This window comes from Rana temporaria, chromosome 1 (genome assembly GCF_905171775.1).
Source record: "Rana temporaria chromosome 1, aRanTem1.1, whole genome shotgun sequence".
NCBI classification, from domain to species: domain Eukaryota; kingdom Metazoa; phylum Chordata; class Amphibia; order Anura; family Ranidae; genus Rana; species Rana temporaria.
The window spans coordinates 394,834,056-394,859,417 of NC_053489.1; the positions used below are offsets into that span (position 1 = coordinate 394,834,056).

At 44.1% G+C, this 25,362-nt stretch overlaps 1 protein-coding gene across 1 annotated transcript in view; it reads right to left on the reverse strand.

Annotated features, from left to right (window-relative positions):
* Positions 1-15,054, reverse strand: part of PIGG (phosphatidylinositol glycan anchor biosynthesis class G) — a 51,134-nt gene extending 36,080 nt beyond the window's left edge. The window contains exons 1-4 of the mRNA XM_040322695.1: positions 14,798-15,054; positions 9,058-9,263; positions 6,448-6,657; positions 2,386-2,574 (exon numbers count right to left, since the gene is read on the reverse strand). Coding sequence (XP_040178629.1) covers positions 2,386-2,574; positions 6,448-6,657; positions 9,058-9,263; positions 14,798-14,951 — 759 coding nt within the window. The 5' untranslated portion in view covers positions 14,952-15,054. The remainder of the gene's footprint in view (positions 1-2,385; positions 2,575-6,447; positions 6,658-9,057; positions 9,264-14,797) is intronic.
* Between the last annotated feature and the right edge of the window lie 10,308 nt (positions 15,055-25,362).

A 25,362-nucleotide genomic window follows, 5' to 3' on the forward strand; every position in this document is an offset into this window, starting at 1 on the left:
GTTATCGGTGGCGGGAGAGGGGCCCCCCCCTCCCGCCGCTCCCCCCGCCGCTTACCGGAGCCGTCGGTAGTGGCGGAGGGGATCGGATGTGTCCGGCAGCTGAGCGGGGACGGGACTGAAGGAGAAATCTCCTTCACCCGTCCTCATAGCTCTGCTGGGCGGAAGTGACGTCAAAACGTCAGTCCCGCCCAGCCTCTTAAAGGGGTGGTTCCCCCTAAAACACATTTCTAACAATAGATTCGTAAGACCCGTTACACTGCGGGTAGGCTGGCTTTTTTTTTTTTTTGTACATACCGAGATCTCGGCGTCTCGTCCCTTGTCAGTGGGCGTTCCTAGTTGATTGACGTTCCTCGGACGGGCGCATAAGTGACGTCACGACTTTCCGAAAGAAGCCGAACGTCGCTGCGCAGGTGCCGTATAGAGCCGACTCTATACGGCGCATGCGCAATGACGTTCGGCTTCTGTCGGAAAGTCGTGACGTCACGTATGCGCCCGTCCGAGGAACGTCAATCAAATAGGAACGCCCACCGCCAAGGGACGAGACGCCGAGATCTCGGTATGTACGAAAAAAAAAAAAAAAGCCAGCCTACCCGCAGTGTAACGGGTCTTACGAATCTATTGTTAGAAATGTGTTTTAGGGGGAACCACCGCTTTAAAGAAACATTTTTTTTTTGTCATTTGAAAAAATGACTTTTTTTTTTTTTTGCATTTAAGTCTAAATGAGATCTGAGGTCTTTTTGACCCCAGATCTCATATTTAAGAGGACCTGTCATGCTTTTTTCTATTACAAGGGATGTTTACATTCCTTGTAATAGGAATAAAAGTGATCAATTTTTTTTTTTTTATTTCAGTGTAAAAAATTATAAAACTAAATAAAAATAAATAAGAAAACAAAAAAAAAATGTTTTAAAGCGGCCCATCCCGACGAGCTCGCGCGCAGAAGCGAACGCATACGCGAGTAGCGCCCGCATATGAAAACGGTATTCAAACCACACAAGTGAGGTATCGCCGCGATCGTTAGAGCGAGAGCAATAATTCTAGCCCTAGACCTACTCTGCAACTCAAAAAATGCAACCTGTAGAATTTTTTTAAACGTCGCCTATCGAGATTTTTAAGGGTAAAAGTTTGACACCATGCCACGAGCGGGCGCAATTTTTAAGCGTGACATGTTGGGTATCATTTTACTCGGCGTAACATTATCTTTCACAATATATAAAAAAATTGGGCAAAATTTATTGTTGTCTTATTTTTTAATTCAAAAAAGTGATTTTTATCCAAAAAAGTGCGCTTGTAAGACCGCTGCGCAAATACGGTGTGACAAAAAGTATTGCAATGACTGCCATTTTATTCCCTAGGATGTCTGCTAAAAAAAATATATAATGTTTGGGGGTTCTGATTAATTTTCTAGCAAAAAAATTGTGATTTTCACATGAAGGAGAGAAGTGCCAGAATAGGCCTGGTGGTCAAGTGGTTAACATTGAGGTCTATGGACATAAACTCGCATGGAAGTTGGACCAAAGTAGTGCAGGGACTACTTTGAAGTCGGCACTACTTAAAGTCGTGCCAGTATGAATGGTATTCATTGTAAATCATGGAGAATGACTTGTCATACGATTTTTCAGTACAAAATCGTGAAACAAGTCGTATAAGTGTGAAAGGGGCCTAAAGGTTTTCTGGACTTGCTAAAAACAAGGTACTCCCCTATGTGACTGACATATTACAGGTATTAAGCAGGGAGGCTGAAAGACTGCAGTAAACTACAGGGCTCCAGCTAGTGGCTAATCTAGATTATGTTATATTTAATACACAAAAACAGTAAACATGTACGTATATATTTATTTATTCACATAAATATTTTATTTTAAAACACTATATTACTACAATATTAAGCCAACATGTGTGCCCACTGATAATACTTTCCTTCTAAAGGATTAGTTCATCTTTGGGAACATGTAACATGTTCCCACTCCTGCAGCCGGTTGCCCACTCCACTGTCTCTAGTAACAGCAATTGGGGGATGTTCTTTCCCCGCTCGCTGTCACTCGCATCATTCATTCACAGAGTTCTGTGAATGGGGAACTACAAGTACCGATTACCTGTTGGCTTGTAGTTCTCACAGAACTACATTGGCGCTGTTGAGCGTTCTATGTAGTTCAAAGTCTCTTCCAGTCAGTGTGTATCTGCCTGTCTGTATGAGGAATGATACGCTAACAAGTCTACAGAAGTCTTGTATGGCACTTGCGATCTGCCGATCACGGATGCAATGCTTTACAGGCGCCAAGTAAAGAAAAGAATAAATGCACATTTTTTTACCTGCAAAAAAAGGTGCATTTATTTTTTAAAAGGTGAAATTATTCTTTAAAGCAACTTTGATCAGGGTCTCACCTTTAACAAGAGAGCAGAGTGGATTTTTTTTAAGACCATGTCCATTTCATAAAGTTTTGGTCCAATTAAATGACTGTGTGGTCCAGTCAGATGTCCAATGTGATCTAGTCCAAGATAGTGAAGAATCAACATATCCCAATCATTTCTCTTTAAAACGTCATCTAAGTGTCTGGTTACATTCTTGTCAACCTAGAGAAAAACAGAACAACTAGGTATATAAATAAAACTTTTTTTTTTCTGAAAAAAACATTACAAATTCCTGTTCTGAAAAAATAAGTAAGCGGTTCACTATTTTTTGAAAATGCTGTTTTCTGCATTGTGATGCAGCTCCAAACACTTTATTACCCCCTTAAGGCAGGCCATACATTCTGCAGGGTGAATGAAACAAAATAGCTTGATTTTCCATAAACACTGTCAGAATATAATAGCACAGTGGAAGGTTTTCCAGCCGTCAGAATATGAAGATCACTCCCGGCAAATATAGCCACTGACAGTGATCGAACAGAAAAACAAAACAAAAACCCTGAAAGGCTGGTTGTAATGAAGTCGATCCATAAAATAACTTTAGTACAACCAGTCTGCCCATAGATGGATCAAATTTGGCCAGTTCCTGCTGAACTGGCCAAATTTCAATCCCTGTATGGTTGGCTTAACGCCTTGAACTTTAAAGTAGTTGTAAGGGCAGAAGGTTTATCTTAAAGGGTCACTAAAGGAAAAAATTTTTTTAGCTGAAATGACTGTTTACAGGGCACAGAGACATAATAGTTAACTGATTCCTTTTAAAAATGATTAAAAATAGATAAAAAAACAATCATATAATGTGCCTGCAGTGTAGTTTCGTTTTTGCTGTTGTTTGCTGGTTCTCTGATGTACAGAGAGCCACTAGAGGGCAGTCAGCCAATAGAGAGCAGTGATACTTTGTCTAAAACTCCTCAGCACCAATCCAGTTTCGTTTTACACACAGCTCCTTGATTAGTGACCACCGTGAGAAATCTCCCAGTACTGTGGTTATCAGGAAACAGGCAACCAGGAAGTGTCCAGAACAGAGAGGATTTACAGCAACATGAAAGCAAAAACGAACAATGAGGACATGAAACCAGGACTGCAGCAACGTAAAGGAAGCTATTTAGCTAAAAAAAAAAATTCCTTTAGTGACCCTTTAATGCATTCTATGCAATAAGATAAAAAAAAAAATAACTTCTGAATGCAGCAGCCCCCCTAATACTTACCTGAGGTCCATCTAGATCAGGGATCCTCAAACTACGGCCCTCCAGCTGTTGTAGAACTACACATCCCATGAGGCATTGTAACACACTGACATTCACAGACATGACTAGGCATGGTGGGAATTGTAGTTCCTGAACAACCGGAGGGCTGTAGTCTGAAGACACATGATCTAGATCCAGCAATGTTGCAGGAGAGACTCGGCTCCTCATTGGCTGAGAGTCAATGACGAGAAAAGGGGGCTGGGGGTGGGGCCAGGCTGTGTCTCAGTGTCTGAATGGACACAGGGAGCTGCAATAATTTTAGCACTAAAACCTCCTCTGTAACTCTAAAAAGGTAACCTGTAGAAAAAAAAAATAATAATAATTGAAGCGGCGCCTATGGAGATTTTTAAGTACCGCAGTTTGTTGCCATTCCACAAGTGTGCGCACTTTTAAAACATGATTTGTTAAGTATCCATTTACTCGGCGTAACATCATCTTTCACATTATACCAAAAAAAATGGCAACTATTGTGTTTTTTTTAAATTAACCACTTGTCCACCGGGCCTATTTTGGCACTTCATGTAAATATCACAATTTTTTTGCTAGAAAATTAATCAGAACCCCAAACATTATATATATTTTTTTTTAGCAGACAACCTAGGGAATAAAATGGCGGTCATTGCAACTTTTTTTCTCACACGGTATTTGCGCAATCATTTTTCAACTGCCTTTTTTGGGGAAAAAATACGGTTTCATGATTTAAAAAATAACAAAATAGTAAAGTTAGCCCAATTTTTTTGTATAATGTGAACGATGATGTTACGCCGAGTAAATAGATACCCAACATGTCACGCTTTAAAATTGCGCACACTCATGGAATGGCGCCAAACTTCGGTACTTAAAAATCTCCATAGGTGACGCTTTAACATTTTTTACAGGTTACTATTTTCGAGTTACAGAGGAGGTCTAGTGCTAGAATTGTTGCACACGCTCTAACGCACGCGACGATACCTCACATGTGGGGTTTGAATGGCGTTTACATATGTGGGCGGGACTTGAATGCGTGTTCGCTTCTGCGCGCGAGACAACGGGGACAGGGGCGTTTTATTTTTAAATTTTATTTTACTTAATTTTATTTTTACACTTTATTTTACATTTTATTTTTTTTGATCACTTTTATTCCTATTACAAGGAATGTAAACATCCCTTGTAATAGGAATCAGTGTTACAGGTCCTCTTTATGGAGACATGTGGGGTTAATAAGACCCCACATCTCTCCTCCAGGCTTACAAGCATGAAATCGGTAAAAACATAAAAATAAATCACAGACCACATGCCGACAGCCGCGATTGCGGCTTTGTTTACTTCCAGGTACCGGGCGTGACGTCATAACATCGCGCCCGGGCCTCCGACAGTCAAAGAGATGACTGGTCACCAGTCATCTCTATGCTTTCCAGGCAGCGCCGACCGATTCGCTCTCTGGGCCCCCGATGGCACGGGAGAGCCCGGACGTCCTCCAGTGGACAAGTGGTTAAAGTGTATTTTTCCCCACAAAATTGTGTTTGAAAGACCGCTGCACAAACAGTGGGACAAAAAATATTGCAACGATCGCCATTTTATTCTCTAGGTTTCCACTATAAAAAAAATTTCATGTTTGTGGGTTCTTAGTAATTTTCGATCAAAAAATACGAAATTTAAACTTTTAAACAAAAAGTTCCAGAAAAGGCCTGGTCAGAAAGTGGTTATAACTGGACATTTAGGGCCAGATTCACAGTGAGAGTACGCCGGCGTATCTACTGATACACCGCGTCGTATCTTTAGTTTGAGTCCTCAAACCAAGATACGACGGCTTCTGGCTTCGATCCGACAGGCGTACGGCTTCGTACGCCTTCGGATCGTAGGTGCAATACTTCGGCGCCCGCTGGGTGGAGTTCGCGTTGTTTTCCGCGTCGGGTATGCTAATTAGCTTTTTCCGTCGATCCACAAAGGTACGCGCGGCTGCCGCATTCTCTTACGTCGTTGCTAGTCGGCTTTTCCCGGCGTATAGTTAAAGCTGCTATTTCGTGGCGTATAGATAGACTTGCCATTTTAAAGTATGGCCGTCGTTCCCGCATCAATTTTTTTTTTTTTTTTTGCGCAAGTCATCCGTGAATAGGAAAGGACGTAACTCACGTCTACGTTCAAAAAATGACGTCGGTGCGACGTCATTTCGCGCAAAGCACGGCTGGAAATTTCGAAACGGAGCATGCGCATTTCAATCGGCGCGGGGACGCGCTTCATTTAAATGAATCACGCCCCCTACCCGCCCAATTTGAAATACGCGCCGAGAAATACACTACGCCGCCGTAACTTACGGCGCAAAATCTTCCTGGATTCGAAATTCCGCCAGGTAAGATACGGCGGCGTAGCGTATCTCTGATACCTATACTGTAAGGGCCAGACTCACAAAGAATTGCCCTGGCGCAGGGTAAGAATACCAGGGATTGTTGATTCAGGGAATATCCGATTTCAAAAAAACATTTTTTCCCACTGGAGCAAAATTGAATCATGCTTTGTTTTTGTTTTTTGCCTTCCTCTCGAACAACTGTGGGTATAGACTTCTGAATATGGTGGTTTTCTATGTTTGTTTTAGTTTTTTTCTCATCAACCGATGAGAAAAAAACGAAAACAAACATAGAAAACCACCATATTCAGAACTGCATGGAATTCTGTCTTTTTCCTACCCAATTATGTAACAGACTGTGATAAAAACCACTACATTAAAAAAAAAAAAAAAAAAATATGGACTTAAAATTTGTTCCACCTTAGAAACTTAGCTTACGTTTAAATAGATTTACTAGAACAACCAACATACCTCAGTAAAATCTGACACAAAGAAGGATGTTGTTCCATCATACTCCACAAAATGTTTTGGGAAAAGTTTTATCCAAGTATCATCACCATAAAATATTATTCTTTTCCCTGCTTGCTTAGCTTGCCATATCAAATTGTCTTCCTGCAGTTCTTGTGAGTTCAGGTTCATGACGATGTCAATAAACCCAGGTATGGTGCCAGTCATCAAGGCCTGCGATCATAGAATTGGTTAGATTTGCTATAACATGGCTTTGACCAATAAGACATAAGACAAAATTCAAATAAAACCTTTTAAAAGTAGCTTAAAATTCCTTCCTAAAGACAGGCCCTTATGATCCTATTTCAAGTGTTTGTAAACTCCTACATATACCCAGAAAAGTGACTTTCCGCAGGTGATACACAGAGATTAAACAAATCCTCCTACATACATTGTACTTGTTTATCTGCAGTTTTCACTACAGCCGTTCTAAGTGCAGATTTCATACAGTTTGTTTCAGCTGTCCGAAAACAGCTAAAATTACACTCTGCAGAGCTCAGAGAGAGCCAATTGGAGAGAAGGGACACCCCCTTCACACCGCACACAGGAACAAAGCTGAGGCTGACAATCAGATAAAGAATAAGTAATTCCTGGTAAGTAATTCTCGATTTCACAAATCATCTTCTGGAACAACACATGAAAGAATAAAGTGATAAATTACCATATTAGGGAGGGGGATAAACCTGAAGAAATCTCCTCCCAAAAGGACTGACCATGAATATTACAAATGGCACCACCAGGTATAGGAACCTCTCAACAGAGTCATACAAAACACTCGGGTACATTCGGCCAGGCTCGGCTTCGCTCGTAGTAGGGGTGCAACGGATCACAGTTGATCCGTGATCCGATGGGTCACCCCCTTCGAATCGGAAAAAAAAAAACACACTGTGATCCGCGGATTGCCGCGGCTCTGGAGCTAGGCCGAAGCCGCGACCTTTCCTAATGTTATGTCCGCGGCTCCCGAGCTAGGCCGAAGCCGCAACCTTTCCTAATGCTATGTCCGCGGCTCCGGAGCTAGGCCGAAGCCGCGGTCTTACCTAAGGTTTTGGCCGCGGCTTCGGCCTACCTCCGGAGCCGCGGCCATAACGCAGGAACAACATTAGGAAAGGCCGCGGCTTTGGCCTAGCTCCGGAGCCGCGGCCATCTTGGAACACCCGGCGGCGGCCCTCCTCTGTTTACACCCACAGAGGAGGAGCCCGCACTCGGGGGGAAGAAGCAAACGCTGGGAGTGTCTGTACTGCCCGAGGGGGTCTCTTGCCCCTAGAGGAGGAGGGGGGGGTACTCTTGCCCCTAGAGGAGGGGGGGGGTACTCTTGCCCCTAGAGGAGGGGGGGGGGTACTCTTGCCCCTAGAGGAGGGGGGGGGGTCTCTTGTACTGAGAGGAGGGGGGGGGGTCTCTTGTACTGAGAGGAGGGGGGGGGTCTCTTGTACTGAGAGGAGGGGGGGGTCTCTTGTACTGAGAGGAGGGGGGGGGCTCTTGTACTGAGAGGAGGGGGGGGGGTCTCTTGTACTGAGAGGAGGGGGGGGGTCTCTTGTACTGAGAGGAGGGGGGGGGGTCTCTTGTACTGAGAGGAGGGGGGGGGGTCTCTTGTACTGAGAGGAGGGGGGGGGGGGTCTCTTGTACTGAGAGGAGGGGGGGGGGTCTCTTGTACTGAGAGGAGGGGGGGGGTCTCTTGTACTGAGAGGAGGGGGGGGGGGTCTCTTGTACTGAGAGGAGGGGGGGGTCTCTTGTACTGAGAGGAGGGGGGGTCTCTTGTACTGAGAGGAGGGGGGGTCTCTTGTACTGAGAGGAGGGGGGGGTCTCTTGTACTGAGAGGAGGGGGGGGTCTCTTGTACTGAGAGGAGGGGGGGGGTCTCTTGTACTGAGAGGAGGGGGGGGGGGGTCTCTTGTACTGAGAGGAGGGGGGGGGGTCTCTTGTACTGAGAGGAGGGGGGGTGAACAGTGGGGGAGAGATGTGTATATTACAGTGGGGGGGGGGGGGAGATGTGTATATTACAGTGGGGGGGGGGGGGAGATGTGTATATTACAGTGGAGAAGAATTTTTTTTTTTTATTTGCCGATCCGAAAAATGATCCGATCTGTGACTCCTGATCCGAGGAACGATCCGAACCGTGAGTTTTTTGATCCGTTACACCCCTAGCTCGTAGTCACGTTCTGTGACGTTTATGCGTGAGAAGCCGAGCCTGGCCGAATATACCCGAGTGTACTGCGCTCGGTATACGTCGGCGGAGGATTCAAACTGAGCGTGGGAAGCGGGGATTCGACATGAAGACAGCGCGGGAGAAGCCGGGAGGACACCACTGAGGCCACAGACGGATGCCGGACCGGACGAGGCCGCCGGGCAAGACACCAAAACTGTAAGTAGTCAAATGTAATAAAAACATTTTTTTACAGGATTTTAGGGTCAAAAATAGGGGTGTGCACTATACGCCGGAGCGCGCAATAACCCGATAAATACGGTAATAGCTTAAAGGAGCTTATAAGAATGTGGAAAAAAGATTCAGTTACAGAGGTACAAAATCTAAAAGGTGGGATTGAACTTCAAACCATATAATTTATAATGAAGTCCCAAACCTTAATCCGTGGCATGGTAACCGTTGGTGCAGTTGCTGTTGCTATAAAGCTGTGTGTTGTTCCTTTCTGAATAAGCTGTGTAATATAAGACATGTGCTCTTTGCCTTTTGTTCCAAATATAAAGTCCTGTCTCAAGCCATCTATGAGAAAAATGACTACCCTCTTGAAAAGAGGATGTGGAGGCCGAGTCCAGTTGGATGACAAGCCTGTAAAGATTACAAAAATAAAGTATATTATCCGACAGCAAAACTAAAAATAATAATAAAAAAAAGGGATATAAAAAAACCAAGAAAATTTTATTAAATTACAGTATGTTGCATGTAATGCCAAGAAATAGCTTTCAAGTTTCTTCTACATTACAAGTAGCTTGGTGGAGTGTATGTTAAAAAATAAATAAAAATAATAATAATAACAATAATACTAGTTCAGCCCCCCCCCCCCCCATCATAAATTCCATGTGTTCGATTTTAACATTCCTGAATTTTTATAAGAAACTACAAGGAAATACAAATAAAATAAGGAAAGAAAAACACTTTTAAAAAGCCCCTTTTTAGTAGTAAATAAAAAAAAGTGTAAAACAAATAAAATAATAAAAAAAAAAGTCTACCCTATGCGCACATGCAGAATCAAGTCACATGTACATACACGCTGTATTTAAAGGGCTATTACGTGTTAAACAGCCCTGCAAATGCCAGAGTTCGAAAAAATATAAAAACAGGACCATTATTTCAGCTTAAAGGGGTTGTAAAGGTTTTTTTTTTTTTTTCTAAATCGTTTTTTTTTAAGCTAGTGCATTGTTGGTTCACTTACCTTTTCCTTTGATTTCCCTTGTAAATGTTTGTTTTCTTTGTTTGAATTTCTCACTTCCTGTTCCTCCTCAGTAAGGTGTTTAGTAAGCTATTCTAAATTACTTTCCACCGCTCGGATGATGGTGGAAAGCTTACTGAGAAGAAACAGGAAGTAAGTGAGAAATTCAAACACAGAAAAAAAACATTTACAAGGGAAATCAAAGGAAAAAGGTAAGTGAACCAACAATGCACTAGCTTAAAAAAAAAACTATTTCGAAAATAAAAGACGAACCTTTATAACCCCTTTAATGGTTTTTAATGCAATGTCTTTTTACAATTTTGTTTAGCTTGGCTTTTAGCCAGTTCACAAGTACAAATACCGTATAACACGCACCTTAATTTTAAGAGGGAAGTTTCAGGAAACAAACATACATTTTAAATAAAGAACTTTGAAGCAAAATAAGCCTCATCATTGCCCATTAATGCAGCCTGACCAATGGCGGATTACACAGAGGGAGCTCCCGTTTACTTTGCGCTTGCAGTCACACACAGTCCCACGTCCTGGCCCGACCCCTATGATAGACAGAACACTGGTCCAATGCCGGGACACATGAAGTCTATCCTAGGAGCCAGTCCAGGAGGTGGGACTATGTGTGACTACGAGCGGCAAGTAAACAAGAAAATCACAGCTCTGTGTAAGGCAGCCTAGGTAAAATACCGGCGTGTAACACACACATGATTTGCCCTCTATTTTCAGGGGGGGAAGTACATGTTCTATGCCGATAAACACAGTAAATTTTGAGCCTAGAAGTATTATTTGTTATGAAGTCTCCCTGCCTGTCACATTATACAGTAATTAATGCATATTTATAGCACTGTTCGCTGTATAAATGTAAATGGTTCCAAAAGTGTCCGATGTGTCTGCCGCAATATCGAAGTCCTGACAAAAATCACAGATAACCACCATTACTAGTAAAAAAAAAATGTCATAAATCTATCCCCTATTTTGTAGGCGCTACAACTTTTGCGCAAACCAATAACTACACACTTATTGCGTTTTTTTTTTTTACCAAAAAATATGTAGAATACATATTGGGCTAAACTGAGAAAAAAAAATATAAAAAGAAAAAAAAATGGGATATTTATTATAGCAAAAAAAATGTTTTTTCAAAATTGTCGCTCTATTTTTGTTTATAGCGCAAAAAATAAAAACCACAGAGATGATCAAATACCACCAAAGAAAGCTCTATTTGTGGGAAAAAAAGGACGTCAATTTTGTTTGGGAGCCATGTCACACAATTGTCATTCAAAGTGTGACAGTGCTGAAAGCTGAAAATTGGCCTGGGAAGGAAGGGTGTGAAAATGCCCGGTATTGAAGTGGTTAAAGATAAAGTTCCCAATTGTCCCCTGTACATTAAAGTCACCCCAAGCCTACTGATGAACTATGCCAAGTGTCTAGAAATCTAAAATAAGCACTTGCTGATTAACTATACGGCACTGACATATGTATCCAAGCTTGCACATATTTTGGATCCCTGTACTTGGAATAAATAGGAGAAAATGACAAAGTGAAAACAATTGGATTATGATTAATTATACAGAATATGTTACACATTAAAGGATGAGCCAAAACACCTCCCCCCCAGGTCGGTTCACACAAGAACATGTGAACAGGCAAAAAAAATTGTTCGAACACCATTAAAGTGTATGGGACACGAACAAGAAAAAACAAAAGTGCCAGTTTTAAAGGTTAATATGCAAGTTATTGTCATAAAAAGAGTTTTGGGAGTCCTGCCCCAGGGGACATGTATCAATACACGGCGGGCGGAATACCCTATTTTTCTGACAGGACGCCGTAGGACGCGATTGCCCAGTAACTGAGCAGGGACGTGGAGCTCTGTGTGTAAACACAGAGCTCCACGTCCTGTCAGGGAGGGGAGACCGATGCTGTGTCCCTTGTACATAGGGACACAGATCGGTCGCCTCCCCCAGTCACCCCTCTCCCCCTACAGTTAGAACTAGAGGTCGACCGATATATCGGTCGATATTTGGCGGTTTTGGAGAAATCGGCATCGGCCGATTTTCATCCAAATTAGGCCGATATTTAACATGGCCGTTGGCAGTGCCTCGGCTCCGGAGCTAGGCCGAAACCGCGGCCTTTCCTGATGCTGGAGCCGCGGCCATCTTGGTACACTCAGCGCGGCGGCCCTCCCCTCTGTTTACACCCAGAGGAGGAGGGGCCCGCTCGCTGCCATCTGTATTTTTTTTTTAGTTTTAGGAAGTCGGCAGCGGGCCTGTAACCGCCAATCGGCGGCCGCCGCTGCCGACATCCTCCAGTCTGGAAAAAAAACGTCCCCTGACTGCTGCGCGCCCTGCCTCTGCCTACAAGCCCCAGAATGCAGCGCGGGCCGGTAAATGCCGGCCCGCGCTGCATTCTGGGGTTTGTAGGCAGAGGCAGGGCGTGCAAGCAGTCAGGGGACTTTTTTTTTTACAGTGGATGATGTCGGCAGCGGCGGCCACCGATTGGCTGCTACCGGCCCGCTCTGCATTCTGGGGATTGTAGGCAGAGGCGGGGCAGCGGCACGTCAGGGCCAGGGACGAATAAAGTCTTGTGCTAGGCTGGTGGGCATTGATGAGTGAATGACATTGAGCTGTACTGGTGGGCACTGGTTGGCACTGATGAGGTGATGACTGGTTGGCACTGAGGTGATGGACTGGTTGGCACTGAGGTGACGCACTGGTTGGCACTGAGGTGACGCACTGGTTGGCACTGAGGTGACGCACTGGTTGGCACTGAGGTGACGCACTGGTTGGCACTGAGGTGACGCACTGGTGCATTGATGAGGTGGCACTGGTGGGCACTGATAGGCTGCACTGGTGGGCACTAATGAGGTGGCACCGATGGGCTGCACTGGTGGGCACTGATGTGGCACTGACAGGCTGCACCCCACCTCTCCACCCTAAACAATAATCTCCTCCCCACCTCAGGTTTTTTGAGATGAGAAAAAAAAAAAAAAAAAAAAAATCGGCCTAAAATATCGGCAACACATATCGGCCATCGGCCGCCCCGATTTCCAAATATCGGCATCGGCCAGAGAAAAACCCATATCGGTCGACCTCTAGTTAGAACACTCCAAGGCTACACATTTAACCCCGCCCCCTAGTGGTTAACCTCTTCCCTGCCAGTCACATTTATACAGTAATCAATGCATATTTATAGCACTGTTCACTGTATAAATGTGAATGGTCCCAAAAATGTGTCAAAAATGTCCGATGTGTCCGCTATAATGTCGCAGTCCCGAAAAAAAAATTGCAGATCACCGCCATTCCTAGTAAAAAAATGATGTCCCCTATTTTGTAGGCAATATAACTTTTGCCCAAACCAGTCACTATACGGTTATTGCGATTTTTTTTTTTTTTACCAAAAATATGTAGAAGAATACGTATCGACCTAAACTGAGATATATTTTTTTTTTGATGGGATATTTATTATAGTAAAAAATATTGTGTTTTTTTTTTCAAAATTTACACTCATTTTTTTGTTTATAGCCCAAAAAATAAAAACCGCACAGGCGATCAAATACCACCAAAAGAAAGCTCTACTGTATTTGTGGGGGGGAAAAAACGTCAATTTTGTTTGTGAGCCACGTCGCACGAGCGCGCAATTGTCAGTTAAAGCGACGCAGTGCCGAATCGCAAAAAGGGGCAAGGTCCTTTAGCTGCATTTTGGTCCGGGTCTTAAGTGGTAAAAGGAATATTTCATTTTTTTGGTTTCACTTTAAGCATTATTAAAATCACTGCTCCTGAAAAAAAATGTCTGTTTTTACATTGATACATGTCCCCTGGGGCAGGACCCAGGTCCCCAAACACTTTTTATGGCAACAACTTGCATATCAGCCTTTAAAATTAGCACTTTAGTTTTTTTTCAGGTTTGTGTCATATAGACTTTAACGAAATTGCTCCGGCTCTCGAATTTGCCAACACTGCATATTGTTTGCCGAACATCCGAAGAACCAAAGTTAGGCCCAACCTTATGCTCGGGCCGAACCGTTCGCCCATCCCTTCTGACAGCTAATCATCCATGGAGTAGGGTGACCACATTTCCAAACTGCCATTCAGGGACACCCCCCTCACCTTCCCCAAAAAAAGATGAGGGGGGGTTTGTAGTCTCGGGGTTGATGGGGAATTAGGCGGCGGGTTCTTTGTCAGGTGAATGTGCCACTTGCCACCAGATGCAGTGCCACTTGCCACCCATAGCCTGCCACCAGATGCAGTGCTGCTGTCACTCCCTCTGCATGAGCCACGTGCGTAGAAGGAAAGGAGTGGCGTCACTATCTGGAGAGTGAAGATCACACCATTCCCTGCTGCTTGCGGCTGGGTGTCGGGGAAGGAGGTGCCGAGGTGGGTGGGGGCAACAGTGCTGCACTAGGCACAGACCTTGCTCCCTGTCTGAGAGTAAATTGTCACTGGTTGCAAGATGCCAGGCAGCGCTGGCCCTAGCAACCAGTTCTGGAAATGTAGTTCGTAGTTAGTGGCTGTGTCCTCTATTTCATTCCAGTACACTGTATTGTCCCGGAATGAAGGTGTCCGGGACCCAGGACAGACATGTCACAGTCCCGGGCATTCGGGGGACACAGGGGCACCCTACCATGGAGGTACCATGGACAGAGGAGGGGGTATATAGTGTTCCTTCGCCCTTACTTTTTTTCTGAAACGATTGACTAACACTTTAATCTTTGAAAATGATGATCGTTTGTCATGACAGATTCTGTCTGCCCCAGGTATGACATGATCTTACATCTTTGTGGGTAGATCTAGGTTAATGCTTAGCAGCCTTTGCTTCTCTCTCCTTCATTATACAGCACCATGATTTTATGTAGCCCTACAAACCCAGAGGCGTGCTGGGAGGGAGGGAGGTAGGTATGTAGGTGTGTGTGTGTGTGTCCTCTCACCTGCGGCCGATGGTTCTGCAGGTACATCAGAGGCGCTGCTTCTCCTGGACTGAGAGCGGACAGGGACTGGGAAGAACCCCCGCAGGAACAGAGCCAGGCCCACCACTTGGACAAGCAGGCAGCAGCAAGCAAACACCGACGAACCGATCTTCATGGCTCTCCTGTCACTGTCCCCCACCCCTAGCTAAGCCGCACTACACATCTGAATGGAAAGACAGAGACACAGCGACACTTCCGCATTACGGTGTCTGTGTGAGGACAAAGCAGTGAGAACTCGCTCTACAGTGTATACTCACGTGATCTGAGAGATCTACCTATCAACAAAGACCAAAAGAAGCGGGAAGTGTAGCGCTCGCAATAACGCCATACTGGAGAAGAGTATCGCAGTGTGTTGTCGTCTGTAGTGTGGTAAGGATTCTCTATTCTGTGTGGAGTTCATGTATCTAGATAGATTCTATATACTGCGGAATTCAAAAGGCCCACTTTCGGTGCCATTATTCTTTAAACACTTCAATACCATGCACTTTCACCCCCTTCTTACCCAGGCCATTTTTCAGCTCTTTCGCACTTTGAATGACAATTGCGCGGTCATGCAACACTGTACCCAAATACATTTTTTTATCATTTTCTTCACACAAATAGAGCTTTCTTTTAGTGGAAGTTAATCACTGCTGGGTTTGTTTTTGTTTTTTTGAAGACCAAAAATGTAAAAAAAAAATTCTTCAGTTTCTGTCAGTAAATTTTGTAAATAAGTAATTTTTCTTCATCACTGATGTGCACTGCTTGGGTGACACTATTTTGCTGCATGGATTGTGCCACTAAGGCTTCATGTATGCGGGACGTTTTTACAACTGCTCCTAAATGATTAAACTTGACAGATAGTAACCCAGTTTTTTTTTTTTATGGCAAAAAACGCCTATAAACGAAAACGCGGCTAAAAGCTGGTACTGCGTTTGGCGCCTGAAACGTGGAAATCTCTGGCGTCTGAACTCATTATTTTGTTTTCAAAGAAATGCTGTTAAAAGTAACTGCCTAAAAACGACTGTAAGGCCCTGTTCATGCGAGTTCATAACGAATGTGATGCGTCAAAAACATTAAAAATTTGCATGTCATCCATAAAGTCTTTGTTTTCAATGACACATACATGCGTTGCGATAACTCTACGAATGTTATGCGATAAATGCAGTCTTGTGCGAGTTTACAGCGTTGCTTTGCGAATTTAGTCTCCATAGACATCAATGTAAATCGTTCTGGAATCGCATTGATGGTTCACATATGTGTGAATTCCACCACACTACTCTCCAAAAAAACAGGAAATGCACAGGAAGTTAATGCTTCCTCCTTTTTTTTATTTTTTTTTAACATTATGATTCCATCAATTGCAGAATGTCCAACTCCTGAAATTCGCAGTGAAATTGCACCTCACACAGGACGAAAAACTGAACAAATTCGCAGCGCAGCAGTGTGAACCGAGTCTCAACGAGACTGTGTACATGGTCACATAAGATCGATTCCCGGCGTAAAGTTAGTCGAACAAATAGTTGGCCTAGTCAATGTTAAGTATGGCCGTCGTTCCCGCGTCGAAATTTGAAAAATTTACGTTGTTTACGTAAGTCGTCCGTGAATGGGGCTGGACGTCATTTACGTTCACGTCGAAACCAATACGTCCTTGCGGCGTACTTTGGAGCAATGCACACTGGGATATGTACACAGACGGCGCATGCGCCGTTCGCAAAAAACGTAAATCACGTCGGGTCACCACCCATTTACATAAACACGCCCCCTCATCCTCATTTGAATTAGGCGCGCTTACGCCAGCCCCATTTACGCTACGCCGCCGTAACTTAGGAGGCAAGTGCTTTGTGAATACAGCACTTGCCTCTCTGACTTACGGCGGCGTAGCGTATATGAGATACGCTACGCCGCCTGAAAGATGCGGCAATCTACCTGAATCCAGCTAATAGGATGTTATCGGCAGTTTTGGGCAGTAGCGTTTTTGAGCAGTAAAAAAACCTAAAACTAGTGGGTTCTGAGAGACTTTTTCAGCTGTAAAAATGCTCTAACGCTGATAAACGCTCAAAAACTTCACTCACCAGCGTTTTTTTAACGTTTTTGATCCATTGAAAAAAAAAAAATTTCAACCAAAAGACTCTTAACGCTAAAAACCGCTATTGAATAAACTTGAAAAACTCACTGCAAAACTACTGGGGCAGTTGAAAAAAGCATCCAACTGTCTCTGAACGTCCGTTTAACAGCATCAGTGTACATGGGGCCTTATGGATGGCGCTGGTGGGAATTGATGAGCAGGCACTAAAAGGCAGCACTGACTGGCACCTGTAATGGGCACTGATTTGTGTCACTGATGGGCATGATTTGTTGCATTTCTGGGGCTTTACTTTAGTCAGGGCACTGATGATCAGTGCCCTGATTACATGCCCTGTTCTCCCTTTGAGGAGATACCGCTTATTGGCTTTCCTCGACGCACATTCTGTCAGTGTGAGGCAATGAGAGACAATTACCAGCACTTCCTGTATTTACATGTGACCGTCAGCGACTCTTTTCAGAGTTCGGGGTCGTGCCCTGCTGCCCGCCTGTTCAGGTGCACGTCATATGACGTCCAACCAGAATGAGAGCCGCACCATTCCTCCGTCATTTGACAGTGGGTGGGCGGCAAGTGGTTAGTGGCAACCATAACCCGATGCAATTCTTGTCACCCAAAACGGAGCATGAGATTCTTTTCCGGTGACAAATGGGCATAGGACACCCCATGAAGTCACATTCAAATTGCGTGCAAATCGCTCAACCAAAAAAACAAGCAGGAATGCTTATTCCCGCTATGTAAAAGTGTGAATGCAGCTTTAAGGCTGGGTTCACACTATTGTGATGTCAGACATCGCATGTGATACGCACCACATTGCTGTGCACATCACATGCAATGTCTGTGCGATGCAAATTCAGCCATACAAACTATGACGGAATTCGCATAGCATTCGGACCAAAATGGAGCATGCCGCTTTTTTTAGTCCACACTGGAATCAGATCGCATGGGTGTGATCCGATTCTTTCAACATTTTACAGTTCGCACTGCGAACCAATCCAAGTGTGTCATTAACTTTGTATTGACACCCATAGCGGTTCGCAGAGGGCAGTGTAAACTGCTTGCGAGAGACATGCAATGCAGGAACTTGCCCCAGGATTTGTGCTGGTTATCTGCTGATAATTCCCAGGAATTGGAAGCAGTTGTGCTCCAACATAAACTGCAGGATCTCAACTATTAACTCATTCTGAGAACCCAGGAGGGAGAATTTCTTATCCAAAATGTTGAACTGCTAGTAGTTCCCATTCCACGTCAATCCCAACGATGAGGGCTCCTCTTGGAAACACAATTGGAAACCTGCTATTCCGAGAAAAGGACTGTTAGACAGTCTTTGATATATAGTTACATCCAACTAGGAATAGCGGGTGCACTGAACCATAAGCGCAACCTAGCACATGAAGCTAGATTGGTTACTAAAAAGGAATTGAACTACGGTATCTAAAAATTAATGAGTTCAATCATGGGTGCTCAACCTGTGGCTCTCCAGCTGTTGCAGAACTTCAAGTCCCATCATGCCTCTGCCTTTGGGAGTCATGCTTGTAACAGTCAGTAGCTTGCAATGCCTCATGGGAATTGTAGTTCTGAAACAGCTGGAGAGCCACAGGTTGAGCACCCATGATTCAATGCACCCACTTTCTACACTATTCCCAAACTTCATAAATCTCTGGTTAACCCCCGGGCAGGCCTATAGTGTCTGCTATTAAGACAGGGTTTGACAAATTTGCTTGGAATCTAGGAGCCAGCTAAAAAAGTTAGGAGCCAGAAAACGCGACCCGTCCTGCCGAGCTCGCGCTCAGAAGCGAACACATACGTGATTAGCGCCCGTATATGTAAACGGTGTTTTAAACCACACATGTCGGGTATCGCTGTGATTGGTAGAGCGAGAGCAATAATTCTAGCCCTAGACCTCCTCTGTAACTCAAAACATGCAACCTGTAGAATTTTTTAAACGTTGCCTATGGAGATTTTAAAGGGTAAATGTTTGTCACCATTCCACGAGCGGACGCATTTTTGAAGCGTGACATGTTGGGTATCAATTTACTCGGCGTAACATTCTTTCACTATATAAAAAAAAAATTGGGATAACTTTACTGTTGAATTATTTTTTCATTTAAAAGTGTATTTTTTTACCAAAAAAGTGCACTTGTAGGACCGATGCGCAAATACGGTGTGACAGAAAGTATTGCAACGACCGCCATTTTATTCTCTAGGGTGTTATAATAAAACATATATATAATGTTTGGGGGTTCTAATTAGAGGGAAGGAGATGGCAGTGAAAACACTGGGGAAGCTCCATTAGAATTGCTGGTTTACTTGTAATGCCAACGGCCACCACAAGATGGTGCCAGATCACAGAAGAAAGCTTAGGCCTGCAGAAGGCCGCAAAGTCGCGGCCTCGCCTAAAGAAATGGGCCCAAAACTTTGACGGACACAAACTTTTAGACACAACACCAGGTCCCAAACATGATGATTTACAATTCTACATAGTGCCCCAATCAGGATCATTACCAGATTTGGGGCACAATGAGAGCAGGTAAAGAGAGTGCTCAATAACCACCAGATCTTCGATTTGGGGAGTCTCCACCCCTCGGGGTTGAATACGGAGTATAATCTATCAGTCTTTCTGGAGCAGTAATTACTTTATCCACTGACATTCATTGCTTGGGATGAAGATACTCTTCTCTAATAAAAAGAGTGGGACAAACTATTTTCCAGTTTTTGAGTGATCATCTGTAACTACAATTCCCTTCCCGAAAACAAAAAGAGGCAGCGCTCGATGGGTAAAGTAATAGCACTTTATTATTTATTTTAGACTATAAAGTGCTATTACTTTACCCATCGAGCGCTGCCTCTTTTTGTTTTCGTGTCTATTTGCCCATTTTCCAAGTGGTTGGCAGCAGCACTGGGTATTGCATACTAGATTTCACAGATTGCACTGTGTTTTGCTTCACATTGTTGCAGCGCTATAAAGGGGGTTGTGTGATTTCTACAATTCCCTTCCCCACTCATATTAAATGTTGTATATTATCTGATTTACTTGTGTTTAGCATCTGGGTGTCGGAAAACCTGCTCTAATCAACAACGTGGGATAAATAATTTCCCAGCGCTGGGGTTATCTTTTGGAACTACAATTCCCTTCCTCACCCCACATAAAGACTAGATGATATACACTTTCTGGTCCACTGATACTTAGATGAGGTTCTCATCCTCCCTGGTATTATCTATAAGCGGGAGATAAATTATCTCTTAGCACCAGCGTTATCTTGTAGAACTATAAACCCCTTCCCCGTTCTATACAAGGATGAAACGCTCTCTCTCTTAACCTTATCTCACTGTTATAACACCATAGAGACAATGGAACATATTTCCACACATGGTGTCTCCTGGTATCTATACCTATAGTTTCTAAGAAAATACTTGTTCCTTTGCTGTTCTGTTATGACTTTCTTTTTGTTACTTGCAGGATCCATATTTTGCTTGATGTGTTGTCATTTTGACAGTGTCTGGGGTATAATCCTGTTTCTATATTTTTTAGGCTATGCTTTTCTTTAATATCTATATGTTGGGAAATAGAAATGTACATAATGATATGATGGCTTCCTCTTAATAGGGGACTTTGGTGCAAACCTGGATCTGTAGTATCTGTTTCATTTTAATTTTTTTATGTTTAAACACTGGCTGCTGCACTGAGGCTGGGTTCACACTACTACACTACTTTCATCCTACTTTGCTCTGCTACATTGGTCCTACATTTATCCTACATTGGTCCTACATCCATCCTACTTTCATGAACAGGATACTACTTTGGTCCGACTTCAATGATATTCAATGGGCCTGAAGTAGGATCAATGTAGGACCAAAAGTAGTACAGGGAGCATTTTCAAAGTCGGACCGACTTGTGTAGGGCTACAAGACGCTCTCATAGGGAAACATTGAACACAGAGCAAAGTAGGATGAAAGTAGTGTAGTAGTGTGAGAGATCGGATTTCTCTATTTGAATAAGTGTTTTCTGGCTTGCTAATTGGAAATAGATGGATGCTGAGCTGCTCCCGGGGGGTGTCAATTTACCTAATTGCCTAGGATATTTAAATATGCCCATTGTTCATCATTCCATGCTCTGAAGAAACTCAGGATCTGAGTGAAACATGTCAGCATGACGCCACCACACACTGTATTACCACGGACATTCCTCCAACTTGATATCCCTGGATGCGAATTGATCCATTGATGAAAGCAGCAATCATGTGATACACCAGCAGTGCAAGCCTGGGAGTGAGACAGCTTTTTTCCTCCCCCCTCCCGCTTTCATTCAGTGAGGACATCGTTTTCATCCCGGCATGACAGATTGGACATCCGTAGTGGAGTGGAGAGCTTTTCTTTTTTTCTTGTTCCTGCGATTTATTGGAACTTGATTTCTCTACCACTGCAACATATCCAAACGTATACCACTTTACTACCCGCTGATTGCGGTAAATGCTAGGGTTGTCCCGATACCACTTTTTTAGGACTGAGTACAAGTACCGATACTTTGTTTCAAGTACTCGCCGATACCGATACTTTTTTTTAAATGTGTCCCCAAATGCAGCCATGTCCCCCCACAGATGCAGCCATGTCCCCGTCCCCCCCCAGATGCAGCCATGTCCCGTCCCCCCCCAGATGCAGCCATGTCCCGTCCCCCCCTAGATGCAGCCATGTCCCGTCCCCCCCCAGATGCAGCCATGTCCCCGTCCCCCCCCAGATGCAGCCATGTCTCCCCCCCCCATATGCAGCCATGTCTCCCCCCCCCATATGCAGCCATGTCTCCCCCCCCCCCCATATGCAGCCATGTCTCCCCCCCCCCCCCCCCCCATATGCAGCCATGTCTCCCTTCCATATCCAGCCATGTCTCCCCCCCCCCATATCCAGCCATGTCCCTCTTACCTGTATGCTGCCGTGCCGCCGCCTGGTTAATACGGGCGGGGAACATTACAGCTTTCATTTGAATAGCTGTAGTGATTCACGCCGCGCTGCGTATAGACACTCCCCCTTGCTCGGGATTGGTCAGTTCACCTGAGCAAGGGGATGTGTCTATACGCGGCGGGAAACACTACAGCTATTCAAATGAAAGCTGTAATGTTCCCCGCACGTATTAACCAGGCGGCGGCAGCAGGGATGCGGCGTAGCGGGGGGGGGTGGTATCGGATGAGGCATTGGGGGTATTTGCGGGAGTACAAGTACTCCCGCAAATACTCAGAATCGGTACCGATACTAGTATCGGGACAACCCTAGTAAGTGCCAAGGACTGTTTATCTCTCAAAGGGAGTAAGAACTTGCACTAGCTGCAATTACTACAGCGCTCAATACACATTAGGAGGATCCTACAGTATATTGCCTCAGCACAGGGACTTTGCTCTGAGGAACAACTTAAAGGGGTTGTAAATAAAAAAAAAATGTTGCTATAATGTCTGTTTCCAAGGTACAAAGATAAAATAGTTAAATGATTCTTTTTAAAAACGATAAAAAATCGATTAAATTCATTCATATAATGTACCTGTTGTTTCTAGTTTCGTTTTTGCTGTTCATTTCCTGCCTCTCGGCGCTCGTTTATGTGAGCGACTTCGCCGTAGTGCTTAGAACTACATTTCCCAGTATCCTTTGCGCATGCGCAGTTAAAAAAAACCGGGCACGAGAGCTCGCTCACAGGTTTTGAATACACCTCCCACTATACCGCCCAACGATTAATATTCAAGCTTGGAAACCCACCCAAACACAGCCGTACAGAGCCATAGACAACAGAAGCGAAACTGATCCAAGGGGGAGGTGCTGTGGGGTTTTAGACACACACAGTAATCACACCTCCTTGAAGTCAGTATCATGTAGAGAGCGAACATGACGCACTGCTGTAGTCCCGAGGGCGAGCACGTTTGTGACCACAGTTAGAAAGCACCCATCACTGTGGTTATAACGAAACGGACAACCAGGAAGTTTCCAGATAAGAGAAGAAATACAGCTACATCAGAGCAAAAATGAACAATGAGGACATGAAAATAGCACTGCAGTAAGGTAAGTGAAGCTATTTAGATAAAAAAAAAAAAAAATTCCTTTACAACCCCTTTAACCTCAAATTGATCAAATGTCCATTATTGGGTCACACTTCTCTATTCTACACTGAAGACTAAGGCCCCTTTTTCACACGATCGGGATGTTCAGGCCCGCCTGTCAGTTTTGACATGCAGTCCTATGGAACGTCGGATGTCAGCGGAGACATGTCTGCTGACATCCGATCCGTTACGCCAAAATCAGATGGATGGCGATACGTCCCCATCTTATCGGATTGGGTGAGATCTGATGAAAACGGACATGCTGTCTGTTTTCATCACATCTCCCCATAGGAGACAGCGGCGCTGCACAAGCCCCTCCCCACTCAGTGAGCAGGAGAGGGACCTGTCATCCGCCGGCTCAACGGGAGTTGTATAATATACTGGGCTGTACCCTACCTATTTGAGCGGTTGCTCTTGCAATATAACAGATATCAACTTTATCATAGAAGTCTATTTCTATCTAGTTGTTTAGGATAAGTGTGTGAAGTTTGAATGAATGTGGTAGCTACCTGTATCTTGACAACGTTGTCAAATTTTAAATGAATGTGGTGGAGAAGCAATTTTATCTAATTTGTTGAATTTGAATTTAGTTTTTTTTCAATAAAGTTTTTTTTTTTTTTTTTTTTCTTCTTCTTTTTATTATTTTTTACTTTCTATTACTAGTTGTTTCTCTTTGAAGATACACTTTGGATTCTTATCCATGTTCTATATATTCTGACAGTAGCACCCGCAGCTGTAAGAATACACTGATTCCAGCTGATGCTGGAACATTTGCCATCAGTCAGCGCCTGTAACCACTCTGCTGCAGCCTCTATTAATAGATAATTTTCCAACGTGTCTCTGACATAAGTTGATTAAGGCCCTTTCACGCTGGGGCATTTTTCGGGCGTTTTTCAGGCTCTTTGGCGTTTAAAAAAAAAAAAAGCCTGTAAAGCGCCTGAAAAGCCTCATCTGCATTCCCAATAGGGTTGTCCCGACCAGTACCGGGACCGATACCGAGTATTAGCGGGAGTACTAGTACTCCCCGCAAATCCCCCCCCCCCCCCCCCCGATGCCAAAATAGAATACTGCCCCCCCACCGCCGCCGTCGTGTATTGCAAAGCCGCTGCCGCGTTAATCACCGCGGCGCGGGGAACATTAGTCAGCTTTCGTTTGAATAGCTGTTTTCCCCGCCGCGCATAGACACTCCCCCTTGGACGGATCTGTCCAATCGCGAGCAAGGGGGAGTGTCTATACACAGCGCGGTAGGGAAAACAGCTATTCAAACGAAAGCGGACTGTAATGTTCCCCGCGCAGTGATTAACGCGGCAGCGGCATCATTTAGGTACGCGGGACATGGCTGGATATGTGGGGGGACATGGCTGGATCTGTGGGGGGACATGGCTGGATATGTGGGGGACACATTTAAAAAAAAAAGTATCTATCGGCGAGTACATAAAAAAAAAAGTATCGGTACTTGTACTCAGTCCTAAAAAAGTGGTATCGGGACAACCCTAATTCCCAATGTGAAAGCCTGAGTGCTTTCAGAGCCCTTTCACACTGCAAGCGCCCGAAAAACGCTGGTAAAGCGCCACTAAGACCCCTTTCACACTGGTGCGTTTTTCAGGCGCTTTGGCGTTAAAAAAAGCTCCCTCAATGGGAAGAGGCACATTAGGAGCGGTGTATTCAATGCTTCTAAAGCGCTGCAAAGAAGCTGCTTGCAGGACTATTTTTGGACGCCCTGCCAGCGCAGTGCCTCATTGTGAAAGCACTCGGGCTTTCACATTGGGATTGCAGATGCAGCTTCTTTCAAGCGCTTTACAGGTGCTTTTTTTTTTAAAAAACGCCCCAGTGTGAAAGGGGTCTAAGCAACTTCAGTCAAGCAAGGCAGTCCACGTGCTAATTGACATTTGGCTGGTCCCTGCTGGACCAGTCAATTTTTTTAAGTGTATGGTCAGCTCCAATAGCACCAACTATAAGGCCTGGTTCAAACTAGTGCGATTTTTTTTTTTTTTTTGATGCGGCTTGAGTTGCACTGAATCGCATGACAAGACAAATCAAATTATTTTCAATGGTGACAGTTCATATCGGTGCGACTCTGCAATTTACGCAACATTAGCAAATCTGTTCCTGAGAACAATTATGAATTAGGTAATGTTTTTTCTTTGTGTTGTATTACACTTGTAAACCAACATTGTACATTGTAGATACATTCATTTTTTTATTTTTTTTTATTACAGTTTTTGAAATCGGTCTACTGGGATGGAATCTGGCAATACATTCAGTTCTAATGGCATACGCTTCAAAAGGCAAAGGATTGAAAATGGCATTTTAGGTGATAAGAGTGGTGAGAAAGATGATTATAAAGCTCCATTTATGTTAAAAGGTAGGTCATGTGTGTTATTCAT